This window comes from Antrostomus carolinensis, unplaced genomic scaffold (assembly GCF_000700745.2).
Source record: "Antrostomus carolinensis isolate BGI_N321 unplaced genomic scaffold, ASM70074v2 scaffold19737, whole genome shotgun sequence".
Lineage (NCBI taxonomy): Eukaryota > Metazoa > Chordata > Aves > Caprimulgiformes > Caprimulgidae > Antrostomus > Antrostomus carolinensis.
Genome location: NW_010329745.1, coordinates 58,219 through 71,835, shown reverse-complemented (window position 1 = coordinate 71,835; position 13,617 = coordinate 58,219). Strand labels below are relative to the sequence as shown.

Genomic DNA, 13,617 nt, shown 5'->3' with positions numbered 1-13,617 from the left:
CTCCAGTTTCTTTTTGTAATGCAAGAGTTTAGCAGTGAAAGTTTCTATATGTTTATGGAAACACAGATGCAGCTTTTAAAATACTTGGTAGTGCTTACATAAATATATAGAAACATCTGAAAAATGTTTATTTTTCTGTATATTATTTCAGCTCCAATTAATTTGTGTTTACTGCTGGGAAAATAATATTGATCATAAAAATGAAATGCTATTTGGAAATCCCTAGGCTGCTGTAATAGAATATTTCATTCAGGATAAAATGAGAGAATTATGGGCTTGAGTCTGCTGCTGCTGAAGCCAGTGGCTAAATGCCCAGTTACCTTCAACTGGAGTAGGATAGAGTCTTCTCTTTTGCAGAAGGATATCTTGAACAGTCAGTAATCCTTAATCTCTGATTTTAAGCACTTCCATTTGATAAAGTTTTAGTACTGTTTCAAGCCTGCAGCCATTTGGCTGAAATTGCATTTGATATACTTTCTGGAAGTCTGTTTCCTGAGTCTGCTTAGGAGTCTGTTTCTGGATTCTTAAATAGAAAAAAAATGTATTTATTGCAGCCACATCTCTAGATTGTTTGCCTATCGTGTCTGAAAACAAAAAAATGGATATGTGATAAGATGCGGTTTCTATGAAGCAGGCTCCATGTGCAATCAGGTGTGTTTGAGACAGGTATGTAAAAGGCCCAAAATTCTTGGAAGATAATGATTTGAGCATTTGAAGTACGATTTTTAAATTTTACTTTTTAAGAGACATGAATTATCAGCTTGTAAACATAGTGTGGGTTTCTTAGCTCGGCTGCTGAGCTCTGAGAAGGTGTTAAAAGCATGCCATTTAACTTGAGTACTGTGATATAAAAAGTGAAACTCGAATGTTTCTGGAGGTTCACCCATCTAAAACATAAGTAATTGATCACAGGATCTTTTTTAAAATGTGTTAAAAAGAAAAACAATGTTATGAAAGTTTAGACTTCTATAATCTACTGAGTTTTCCTCTTCAAGGTTTTTGCTGCAACGAAGCAGAAACAAATTTATTTTTCAGTAAAGAAGGGCTTGGGATTCTCATAAGAACTCCTGAAGTCAGACAGTTATAAGTAGAAGATTAAGTATCACAGGATTTGCAGTAAAATCACCAGAGATGGGAGTAGTGTATATATCCAACAGTGGCTTGCAAAACCTGATGACATTTACCTCAGAAAATGTCTGTATTTGGGGCTTGATTTAACTGCTGATTGTGAAGTAGTTTTTCATATTAATTTCCAGTAACAGTCTTATGGTATGTTCCAGGGCAGAATTTAGCTCAGCAAGTTCAGATTGAAATGGTAAGTGATTAAAAAAAAAGATAAAATTGAGAAAGCAGTAAGTAGTTGCAGGGTGTACTATTTAATGAAATATAATGTGGGCTAAGTCCTGAACTCTTTGCTGGAGCCTTACATAGGTAAATTGCTGTTGAAGTGAAAGCTCTTTTCCCTCCCTTCCTTCTGACCCCTCTGCTTTGCCTTTCTGTTTCATAGACTGTGCCTGATGCCCAACACAGATGTGTTGGGACTGGGAGTAGGCTATCACCCATTTTCCAGAGGATGTCTTCTTCCTCAGGCTTCACAAAGTGTCCTATGGAGACTGTAAAACTATATGTAGAGGGGAATAGACCTACTTCAAGTAGGGAATTATTGTTTGACCCATCACACAGTCCCCTAAAGACCTGGTAGAAAAAATAAAGTTTTGCTTCCGCTTTTCACAGAATCATTGTAAGAGAACATTGTAAAGTCATGGAAGTATCACATCTCTATGCAAAAGTATCAGAAATGGGGCTGTTGCAGTTACCCACACAAGGCTTTTGCATGGCTCTGGTTCTAGCAGAGACCCAAGGGGTGGAGCAGAGTAGAAAAAAAAAGGAGTTAGTGCGTTCTCTTGCTCTGCTGTCTCTTCTTCCTGTAACAAAATGAAGTATCAACATCCATGCTCTGTGATAGATATTAATCTCCTATAAAGTTTTTGTCAGATCCTGTCCTCTTTTCCATAGAAATAAAACACCTTTGACATACGTGGAGATGGTAGCATCTCCAGGAGGTGGCAAAACTGAGATTTTTTTTTTATTATTATTTTAATTTTTTTTGGTTAAGAGTTAAATCCAAAAATAGTCCCTGTTCTGTCTACCCAAAGACCTGGTGCCTTCCAATTCCTTGTTAATATCTGGTGGTTTAAGTCTTGTAAAGCTGACCTGCTAGTTTGTGTTTTCAGAGAGAAGCCTCTAAGACTTTTTCAAAGCTGCAGTTTCTGTACAGAGCCTCTGCTGTGGTGTGCTGTGAAGCGTGATGAGAAATGACATTTCTGATGTCTAGGATTTTCCTGCTTTACCTGTTGAAGATGGAATACTGTTTACCTGCTAGTTCTGTATCTGTCCCATAAGAACATCTCTGCCTCTCCTATAACAATGTGCTGAAGGCTACTCTGTTCAGTGAAATATAGTATATTGCCCCCTTGGATTAAAAATAGAAGCAATTCCAGAAATGCAGAGGGTGGAGGGAAGGGTCGTCTCATTTTTGTCATTAACAGTATGGGAAGCCTGAGGTTCCACTTCATGTTAGAATTTAATCTTTTTTGTCATATCTCTCCTGTTAAGTGAAAGTAAATACTCTGAATAGCTTCTCTGAGTCATCAGTAAATAAAAGCTCATGGGATTGGCAGGGTTTCTTTCAGTCAATGGACCTGTAAGTCATCCACCTTTCTAGGCAGCATTGTTGTTCTATATCCTCCTGTGCATGAGAAACTGTAATTACCATAAGCATGGTGAATGTGTCAGACTGCAGTGTCTGGCAATCTTCTGGAAATTCACTTGTTTGTTGAGACCTGCGAAAAAGCTCTCTGTCTTCTGTGCTTTGGAACTGGAGTGAAAAGTAAAGCAGGAGAGAAAGTTGTTTTGGGCATAGAACTTTCTCCTTCATACATCTTTACCCTTCCACCATCCTCACTGTAGATGAAGAAGGCCCTTCAAGGCAGTGCTGCCTGGCTTCATAGGTCTTAGCTGTTCCGAGGTGAGATAAGTGGATAGATGCTGTCTGTAACCCAGATAATTTGGATATGGTAGTTACTGCTTCTCTTTTCAGCACTATACTGTTTCAAATGTCTGTTCCCTTGATATCTCCAAATGTCTCACTTTCATCTTTATCCTCGTGTTATTAAAACTAGACTCCTGATCTTACTGTATGAAATCAATACATGAAATGGATACATGGTTGCCCTTATTGCCCAGTGTCTTACCAGCATCTTGGATGTGCTTTCAGAAGTGATGTAAAGGAGGAAGAGCAATGTGTTTATGGAACACATCATGAGAGTACATCTCATGGATAAAGGTGAGGGAGAGGAAAGAGATCGTTGTTGCAGAAGTGAAAAAGCAAGATAATATGCACAAAAAAATTACTGTAATTAGTGACTGGGGGCACTTGATAGGATAAGGGCAGAAAGGAGAGAAGTACAGGTATGATATTGACAGCAGTCTTGAAAGGTTTTATCTTCATGGTCAGTGAAACACTTTGGAAAGGACACAGAAGACTCAGAGCAATAGGACTGGCTGGTGGGAAGGAGCAGCATAAAGATACGGGAAATGAAGCTGAAAATTGTTTCATGAAAAAAAAGGAGCAGGAGCGATGACATGTGGAGGGAAACACTTTCAGCTAGGAAAAATGCCTATTATCTTGCACTTTATTTCTGTTTATCCAGCTTTATCATGTTCTAGTCCAGGATGGTATTTTCCTCTGTGTTTCGAATGGTGCCTTGCAAACTTTTGAATGCTACAGAAAGCAGTAGATACCATACAGTAGGCTATTATTACCTACATAATAACAATCTAGGTTTGAAGTAACACGCTGGGGTTTTTGTCTGTAAAGGTGCTTCCACCAAAATATAGGATTTTTCTCCATGTGAGAAGTCCATGTGAATTTTTTCCTTAAGTTGACTAACTCTTCAACAATGAAAGAATATTTTTTTTTAGTTTATGATGTAGTAGTCCAGGCGTTTCTCTAATGGTGAGTTGTTTATGTTACAGTTGGTATCTGCAAACAGGAGATGCTCCAGAAGAAGAAGAATGCTGTTTTGGTGGATGGTGTCATCTTAAATGGCCCAATAATGGACTCAAAGGCAGGAGAGAAGTTTGTGGAAGATGCCTGTAAGATTATAATGGAAGAAGTAATCCAAAAAACTGATGATGTAACAGAAAAGGTAAAGCCATAGAGAGTTGTTCAGAGTGTGTAATAGAGGTAATGAACAGTAAACCAATTTTTTACTAAGCTGTATTTTATTGTGCTTTAAGTAGCCTCAAAATTGCTTCTAGTCTGTGCCTGGCTCTGAAATAAAAAGACAGCCTTACAAATTAAGAAAGATCATATTATAAAACATTTCAATAACATAGTTAAAATACATATTTGCCAGAAAATAATTAGTTTTTTCATCTCGGAGTACAATGGTCACTTTTTCTGAGATGACAGATGAGTGCAGTGCTTTTCTTGTTTGGGGTGGGGACAGTTATTTGTTTGGCCCTCCAGGGCAATGATATCAGGGAAGGAGGAACAGTGGATGTGGTACCACTATCAAAGGGCAATGTTGTGTGATTGCTATGGGTTTCACAGAAGGGAAGCTGCAAATGAAACTTCCTTGCCTTTGGGCATGCCCTCACTGCTCCCACCCCTTGGCAGAACAGCATCTGAAAATGCTGTGATTACAAATTGTTAGCTAAGGACAGAATTTGACCTGCAGGCCTCTTGATTTTCAGCCTTCCTTCATTCCCCACTCTATTTTTTTTATAGTCAAGCAACGCCTGAGGCACAATAAAACCAAGATCCCATGAGACCAGTTTACCAGAGATACTTTATGGTGGCATGCTGTGCTGCGATGGGCAGTTTTGTGGAACCAGTGCTGAATGTGGTGTTTACATTTTACTTTTATAACCTTTTCCTCTTGGCTAACCTGTTCGTTGGTGGTTCCTCCCCATCACTAGGTTTGTGAATGGCGAGCCCCTGAAGCGCTGAAGCAGATTCTTGATCTGGAAATGAGGGACATTGGAGAATCTCATCAGAAACTCTTGCAACTCTGCCGGGATGTTATACAGTACAGCGTCAAAACCAGTAGGAATGTGATTTCTAGTGGAGTTATTTTCTATGTTAACCTAAGAAGACAAGATAACATTTACAAAGTTCTGTCACCTTTCAGGAAACTGGGGGTGTAAATGTTTGCTTTCTGCCTGCCTATACAAGTATGCAAACATTTTTCTGTGTTTCCCTTGTTTGACTGAATGCTAGTCACCATCAGTTTGACTAAAATGTGTAATCATAGCAAACTAATAAAAACCCCCTAATTTCTGTAATGCCATTGCCATTAGTGGTAGATTCTGTTATTTTGAAGTCTTGTGGAAGTCACCTAGACAGGTATGATATAACAGTCTAGCAAAACAGGCAGGAGAAGGACCTTTGTGTGTGATTTCCTGCTGTCTGATTGATGAGGAGTAGAGTCACCATTGCTGCCCTTGTACAAACAAGAACATGTTCTTAGTGATGATTATTCTATATTTACTATTGCTCTTTTTGAGTAATAGTCTTATAGGGTGTTAATTTGCAGATAGACAGTAATTCCTGTTCCAGATGCTGTGAGAAGAGAGCCTGGAGTGTTTCAGAGACAGCACACCATGTCTCTATGGCTAACCTTTCTACTGCACATGTAGTGTAATTCGATCTCAGCACAAAGGGATGAACAACATCTGTTCAGGAAATAGTGCTGTGGATCAGTACCTCAGTATTGCAGATGTGGGATAACTTAGGTTGTGTTTTGGAAAGTGGGAAGGACCTTTTATATAGTTAGTTGTGCATTTCCAGGGCATGTTCCCTGTTACAGTCACTATTGCTACAAAGTAAAACCATAAAATAATTTTGAGAATGAACACATGCCTTTGAAAACCATAGAAAAGTAGCAATATTGATCTACAGGGGAAGTGCACTAATAATATGCAGATATGATTACTGAGTTACTGGAAGGTGTTCTATTTATCTTGCTTTTGCAAATTGCCTTTAGATTTTCATTTGTTACACTGTGTCACCTTACAAAGGATACTGTGTGTAAAAAATATGCTGTGCAAATAGTCTTTAAGTATAAACATTTACTGAAGCCCCAGATATAATATAAATGGAGCTATACAGTTTTGCATGTAAAAGTACTATGCTGTGGATTAAAATCTAGGTGGTGATCCCACTGCTGAAATGACTTGTTTTTATAATCAGCAATAGTATAGAATTTTCTCATTATTAGTTAAATCTTGGTATTTCAAGGCAGATAAACAAGTTCTCTGAACTTGTCATTTTAAGTTTGGAGTAAGTTTGTCCAAGCTGTTGTAGTGCCTCTCTCCATCAATACTGAGACTTTGGTGGGAGCACAGGCACAGCTGCCTGGGACTGGCAGGTTCCTGTATTCTACTGCTTAGCAAAATTTGGCTGAACGCCCATCGTGGCCCCTCAAGACTACTGCTAAAAGCCACTGTGTATACTCAGTTGTCAGTCCCTTTGCTTTTTTTTTTTTTTTTTGATTTGTAAAACTTGTGACCAACACATTCTGTGCACTGCTTACATCTCTCAAACCTTGTTTTGGGACCTGAAAGTGCTTATTAAATTAGGTTCCAAGGATTGCCTAACCTAAGAAAAGGACAGTAAGTCCAGAAAATACTGAGAAAATGGAGTCAATTGCGGTTTGCAGTGATCAGCATTCAGCTGAGGGGCCTGTTATATATTCTCTTTTCATGTATATCCAGACAATGTTTGCTTTTCATCTGTGTTTTCAGGTCATCCAAGATTTTTCAATCAGCTGTATGCTGGAATAGATTATTACTCGTTAGTGGCTCGTTTCATTGCAGAAGCACTGAACCCAAGCGTGTAAGTGTAGTTCTTTGTCCTCTTGATCATGAATTGCATGTGTTTTGGAATAACAGCTTTTTTTTGCTTTCCCCTCTTCTAATGTCTGTTTTCGGTGTTACAGAGGAGGTAGGAATTGTGCAGGAATCTCGGAGAGAAATAGTTTGGTTTGGCTGAATGGCTCAGCAGAAACTTGGCTAAGTTGATGAGGCTTTTTTTCTAGTTTCTGACGTGGGGCTTAAGAGGAGAGATCTTTGTTTTTCAACACTTCTAAACCTAGACTTTTTTTTTACTTAATGCATAAAAGTGAACCAATTGGACTTACTCAGTTTTTTGTTTCCTTTGAAGCATTCTCCAGAGTAGAATGGAAGTGGTTACCTGTCTACTGTTTGTTTGCAAATGTAAAGCCTAAACAAAAAGTTATTCTTGCTTGTAATAATAGGTCGTTATAGCTGAAATTTAAGTATGTGACCTATGTTAGAAGCAAACTCCTATGTATTACTTTGAGGGTGGAAGTGTCAATGTGGTGCTGTCGGGAACTAAGCAATTGCTCTACTGGTCAGTTCCATAGTGTTTTTAGTTTAGAGTTTTGCTGCTGATGGTGGTCAGCTTCTGCTGGATTAGAGAAAGGTGCAAGAAACCTTTATCTAATTTAAGCAGTGTTCTGTGGCATGAGTTCTGTAGTCTTCATACCAATCACAATGCTTTTATTTTTGTTCAGATATACATATGAAGTATCTCCTGTGTTTCTGCTGGTGGAAGAAGCAGTCATCAAGAAAATGATTGAGTTCATTGGCTGGGAAGAAGGTGATGGCATATTTAATCCAGGTAGGAACAGTTCGGTTTTAAAGCTAAGTCATTATAAACCAACTAATACAGTAATTCAGTGAACATTTGATTCATATAGAACGTTTGAAAATGCATGCAAAAATCCAGTGATGCGGGCACACAACTACTTCATCCAGGCTTATTCTTTTGTGTTTCTAGTAATAATCACGGAATCACACAGAATCACAGAATGTCAGGGGTTGGGAGGGACCCCGAAAGATCATCTAGACCAATCCACCTGCCAGAGCAGGAACCTAAATGAGATCACACAGGAAGGCGTCCAGGCGGGTCTTGAATGTCTCCAGGGAAGGAGACTCCACAACCTCCCTGGGCAGCCTGTTCCAGGGCTCTGTCATCCTCACTGTGAAGAAGTTTCTTCTCAAGTTTAAGCGGAACCTCCTGTGTTCCAGCTCACACCCATTGCCCCTTGTCCTACCATTGGGCATCACTGAGAAGAGCCTGGCTCCATCCTCCTGACATTGACCCTTAACATATTTATAAACATTAATGAGGTCTCCCCTCAGTCTCCTCTTCTCCGAGCTAAAGAGCCCCAGCTCCCTCAGCCTTTCCTCATAAGGGAGATGTTCCACTCCCTTCATCATCTTGGTGGCTCTGTGCTGGACTCTCTCAAGCAGTTCCCTGTCCTTCCTGAACTGTGGGGCCCAGAACTGGACACAATATTCCAGATGCGGCCTCACCAGGGCAGAGTAGAGGGGGAGGAGAACCTCTCTCGACCTATTAACCACACCCCTTCTGATGCACCCCAGGATGCCATTGGCCTTCCTGGCCACAAGGGCACACTGATAATTCTGTGAATCTGATCAGCAGATGAATGAAAACAGTTCTACATGAAATATAATTATGAGGAAATTAATTGTTTATAACTGATGCCCTTCCTGACCTTATTAACAACAGCACCAAGAGCCTCATTGGACTGAGTCGAATTGGTTGGCAGATGGGGAGCTGATTTGCCTGCTAGGCACCAGCCAGTGCTGCCTGAGGGCACTCATCTGTGTATCCTGCCTGTCAGCTGTGGGAGCTGTAGTTTATTTTAGTGGGAGTGTCATGAGCTTAATGCATTTGAGTTTTGATAGTTTTTTGAAATATTATGGTCAGTCCAACCAAACAAATATTTCTTAAGCTTCTTGATAAGCCACATTTTTCAAATGTTCTGTAAAGCAGCGTTCCAGCCCACTGTGTGGAAATATGAAGCATAATGATATTATTCCTGAGGTACTGAGATACCGAATTATTAGTCTAGATGTGAAGCTTTTCTGTCTAATTTGGGGGTGAGAAAATAAATTAAATGAGTAAATGGATTTAACCCCCCACCTGCAAAAACAAAACAACAGTCTATCCTATCTGTGAGTAGTAAAAAAAGAAACTAAAATCCCTTGAAAAATTTTTGGAAAAAATGTATTAATGATACGGATTTTTTTATATCAGATTGATGTGAATTTTTAGTAGAATCCTTGCTTTTACTGCAGAATTGCTTAATTAAAACTTACTGTGATATTGCCAAAAGATAAATGAATTGTACTTTTTTTTTTGTCCTAGTTTTATTTAAGGGTTTTTTTTACTATTTTGGTTTTGTTCTTTTAAGTGAATAAAACCCATTCAGATCCTACCTTGCAGATCTTCCAGTTCCCACTCACTATGGTTTTTTCTTTTGTTTGTTTTGTTGTTCTGTTTTGGTTTATTTTTTTTTTCCCCTGAATGACCTTTTTTTCCCCCATAATACATTCTGAGGCCCAGTTGGGCAAGAGATCTCCTAGGCTCTGTATGGTGCAACCACAGCTGAGCTCAGTGTGGGCACTGCTTCCCTGTAAGTGGGAAGGAGCTGTTGCAGGCTGTCCTCTGGCAGGGAGGACTGCTTGGGCACAGTTCTTATTCTTCAGGATATATCCCTAAAGAGCATTCAAACTCACTCTGTTTCCATGCTGCAGAGCCCAAAGTTCATTTAATGTCTGTAGGTTTTTGGGGAGGAAATAAGCTGTGGTGGATGCATCTATAGGCTAACTGTGTGGTTTATTTTTTTTCCCTAATAGGTCAAGCACTCAGACACAGATCAGGCACTAGGACTATGGCTAATATGATATTTGTCTGTCTTGTTCTGCAGGTGGCTCTGTTTCGAATATGTATGCTATGAACTTAGCAAGATACAAATTTTGTCCAGAGATAAAGGAAAAAGGGCTCTCAGGTTTGCCAAGACTAGTCCTGTTCACTTCGGAAGAGGTAAAAAACCAAAAAAACCCCCCAAAAAGCTTTTGTTGTCAAAAACTTCTGAAAATGAACTTTATTTTTCAATGGCTGCAGAACTGTAGCATTTGTATATCTGATGGGGCACTGGTGTGATAAATTTGTCGTCAGTGTGTGATGTGAAATATTTGAGCTAAGTGGAGAAGTCTGATGGTAGATTTTCCTGCAGAAGCTTCCTTACTTTCAGAAAACAGAGAGACATGTTCCTGCCCTTGGAAATTGCTGATATAAGAGTAGATTTTACATGAGGCAAACCTGAAGCAGAATGCGTGTGTGTTGTGGAGGTCTGCAGCACTTGATTTCCCACAGCATAATGTCTAGCAGGAGCCACAGGTAGGTTTTGGATGGCAAAGTTTTTTTCCTGCAGGTTTAATTTGTACTAAGCTGAGCGCTTGTGGACCTGTGAGACAGCTCCCTGCAGCTCCCACTCTGCCCTATATCTGAGTACAGACTGGCTGTGGTAGAGAACCAAAACCATCATAAAGCCTATTGGAAAAACCTGCTGGATCTTTAGACAGTTCTTCTTTAAATAATTGAAAATATGTGGCTAAAGTTTTTGAATAATATCTGTCCCAACTGCCAGTGGAAAATTGATTTATATTCATACATATATTCTGAAGCTAATTTTTTAGGGGCTTTTTTCTCTCACCTGTCCCTCCATTTTTAAAAGTTTAAAATTTCACAGTACAGAGTTGTTACTAATTCTGCCTTCAATGTATAAAGGTCCCAGTGGCAGTGAGAATTTTGTTGTACTAGGGAGTATATAGTTACTAGAATGATTTTAGCTCTCAAGTTTATGCTCCAAACAGTTTGCAGTGTAAATAGACAAGAGAGGCTTATTTTGAAGAGGCCTGAGGGATGAAGACATTGCATAAGATGTCCAAGACAGCACATGTGTTTTGGAATGGAATCCAAATGTCCTAAATAAAGGGATATTTTTTTTTCCCAGGGAAAATATTTTTTTTCTTTCTAAAAAGTGTGTATATGAAATGACACACCAGTTCATACTTAATCCATCATGTTACATTTAAAAATAGCTAGGGAGGAAAAAATTAGGTTGAAACATGTTCCTTTAATACTTTTGAGATGAAGCACATAAAATTTTTATCCTGAAGGTTCAAGATTTCATTGCAAGATTTAAATAAAAAGTACACTCTCTTACTCCAAAACAAACAGGCATTTATTTGAATGAGAAAATAAATTTTATTTGACTCATAGAAAAAAATTATTTTGGTATCTTTGCTTCACCAGAAAGACCAAAACCATACAATGTAGAACTGACCAGGAAAAATAAATTGGTAAATTATTTGTAAGGCAGTGCTATTGCTTTCTAAGGTTTTTGCTTGATTCATAAAATCATGTTGTCTTCTGTACTCAGTAATCACTTGTTATTAAACTACCATTTTTAGTAGCTACATATTGGGACTGTTGTCTAAGATCTCTAGTATTTGTTCATGGTTATGAGGGAAGAGATGTGCATATTCATGTATCCTTGTTTTAGATCCACCTGTACTGAGCCCAAGTTATGTTACCTTTTGGAAGTTTGTTTAGTTCAGACATGTCATATTATTGAGAACATATTTAATAAATGACTCGCACTGAAAATAGGTATGTAAGTACTTGTGTCACACACTCTTCATTTTTTGTTATTTGTTTTTGTTTTGAGCCTTTCTTTTTTTTGTTTGTGTGTGTGTCCTGGAGGACATAGACCTGTTTTGCACTAATAGGCAGATGATTAAAAAATTACCTTGGAGAAGTTAACTAACTGTGTTTTTCTTTAAAGTGAATCAGGCAAACAGTGTTGGCACAGAGAAGCCATGAAGCTGTAATGAACTGAGAGTATTGATAAGGAATCAAAACCCATGGCTGCTCAAGGCACTTGTGTCGGTTTAGGGCTTGGCTTCAACATGATGTTTAAATGAAATTATTTTTGCTTTGAGTTGCCAAGTCCCAAAGTTTCAGTCTGGCATTTGGCAGACTGAAAGAGTTGCCTTGTGGTAGGGCAGGGGAATGCACGGACTTGTCAGTGACTTAATTTTGTGTGATCTTAATTTTGTGTGATTATTAAGGGCAGTTAATAACAAAACAAGGGGAAATGGGTTTAAGCTGAAAGAGGGGAGGTTTAGATTAGATATTAGGAAGAAATTCTTCACTGTGAGGGTGGTCAGACGCTGGCACAGGTTGCCCAGAGAAGCTGTGGATGCCCCCTCCCTGGAAGTGTTTAAGACCAGGCTGGATGAGGCTTTGAGCAACCTGGTCTAGTGGAAGGTGTCCCTGCTGATGGCAGGGGGGTTGGAACTAGATGATCTTTAAGGTCCCTTCCAACCCAAACCATTCTGTGATTCTATGATTATGGATAACATGAAGGTGTATGTTTAATGCATGGCTGACCCAAGGTCCTCATATGCTCTATTTGGCCTTCAGGAACAAAAAGGTTCTTTGTTCCTGCAAGTAAAATGATTAGCTACTTCAAATTATGGTGATACACAATTAATTCTCTTTATGCTACTACTCCCTAGTTCTCTTGCTGAACCAATACAGAGTGATTCCTATTGAGGCAGTAGCAGTAGTGGAGAAATTATTATACCTCGGTTTCTTGATGCATGATTTGTAGCTCTGTGGGAGCTGAATACAGTTGTAGTTAGCCCACCTTTTAATCACTTTTTACTGTTTGAGTCCCATCTGAACTTTATTCTGAGCCAAGAACGTATTGTGTTGATCTGAAAGGTAGAACTCTGCTAAATTTGAGGTAGCTGAGGGTGGAAGAGGATACATAAACAGTTGAAACGTGCATGCTGATATGAGCAATTTTTTAGATGCAATGAAACTAAATTCCTCCCCAGTGCAACTTGATCATGAAAGCAATAAAGTGAGAGAACACAACATTAACTCACCATGCCATCCCCTGTTGAAATTACAACAGACAAAAATGAGTAATAAAACAATCTCATAATAATGTAATTGCTTTATACAATCATGTTTCTAGGAAACTTTTCAAAATCAAGAAAATACAAATTTATCTTCTGTTTTAATGGGCACAGAGGGAAAGTACCTTGTCTTTTCAAATGTTATTAGGAAAAGAAAACTATATCTAGCTATAGTTAAAACAGTACAGCAGCACATCTTAAATGCACCGTTCCAATCTGATCTTGTACTCAAAGGCATTAATGTCTTACTGCAAATGGCTACAGATTTAATCATGTGTCCAAACAAAAAAACCTGCAAAAGACATGGCAAGAGTAATCTGAACTCAGTATTTAAAATTATTATTTAAATTACATATATAATCTAGATACAAATACTACCTTTGATCTGGATATTTCTTTCCCTTTTTGAAAGGGAACTATGAACCAGTGAATTATTTGACACTGTTGTGACTGGATCTGCTAAATGTTCTCTGGTATATATATTTTTTTTCTTAAACTGATGCAGTATAATTTAGCATAATGGCTTCTAGTAATGGTAGTGGGGCACAAAAATAAATATATGTATGTTTTCAATCAATATAACTGAAAGACTACTTTTTTTCATCAAAGAAAGCATATTCCAAGTCTGTGTAGTAGTATAAGTCTTGTCCTGTTTCTGTCCCACTGAAAACCTGAGAAAATTTTCCAAGAGGTGCCGAAGCACTTGTGGAGGTCAGAAAT

The 13,617-nt window shown here is 38.5% G+C and overlaps 1 protein-coding gene across 1 annotated transcript in view; it reads left to right on the top strand.

Moving 5' to 3' along the window:
* Nucleotides 1-4,037: 4,037 nt before the first annotated feature.
* GADL1 (glutamate decarboxylase like 1) overlaps nucleotides 4,038-13,617 on the top strand; it is a gene marked incomplete at its 3' end in the record, with an annotated part of 38,307 nt that continues 28,727 nt past the window's right edge. The window contains exons 1-5 of the mRNA XM_010172695.2: nucleotides 4,038-4,211; nucleotides 4,987-5,113; nucleotides 6,814-6,904; nucleotides 7,605-7,711; nucleotides 9,831-9,946. Of these exons, the coding sequence (XP_010170997.1) occupies nucleotides 4,059-4,211; nucleotides 4,987-5,113; nucleotides 6,814-6,904; nucleotides 7,605-7,711; nucleotides 9,831-9,946 (594 nt within the window). The remainder of the gene's footprint in view (nucleotides 4,212-4,986; nucleotides 5,114-6,813; nucleotides 6,905-7,604; nucleotides 7,712-9,830; nucleotides 9,947-13,617) is intronic.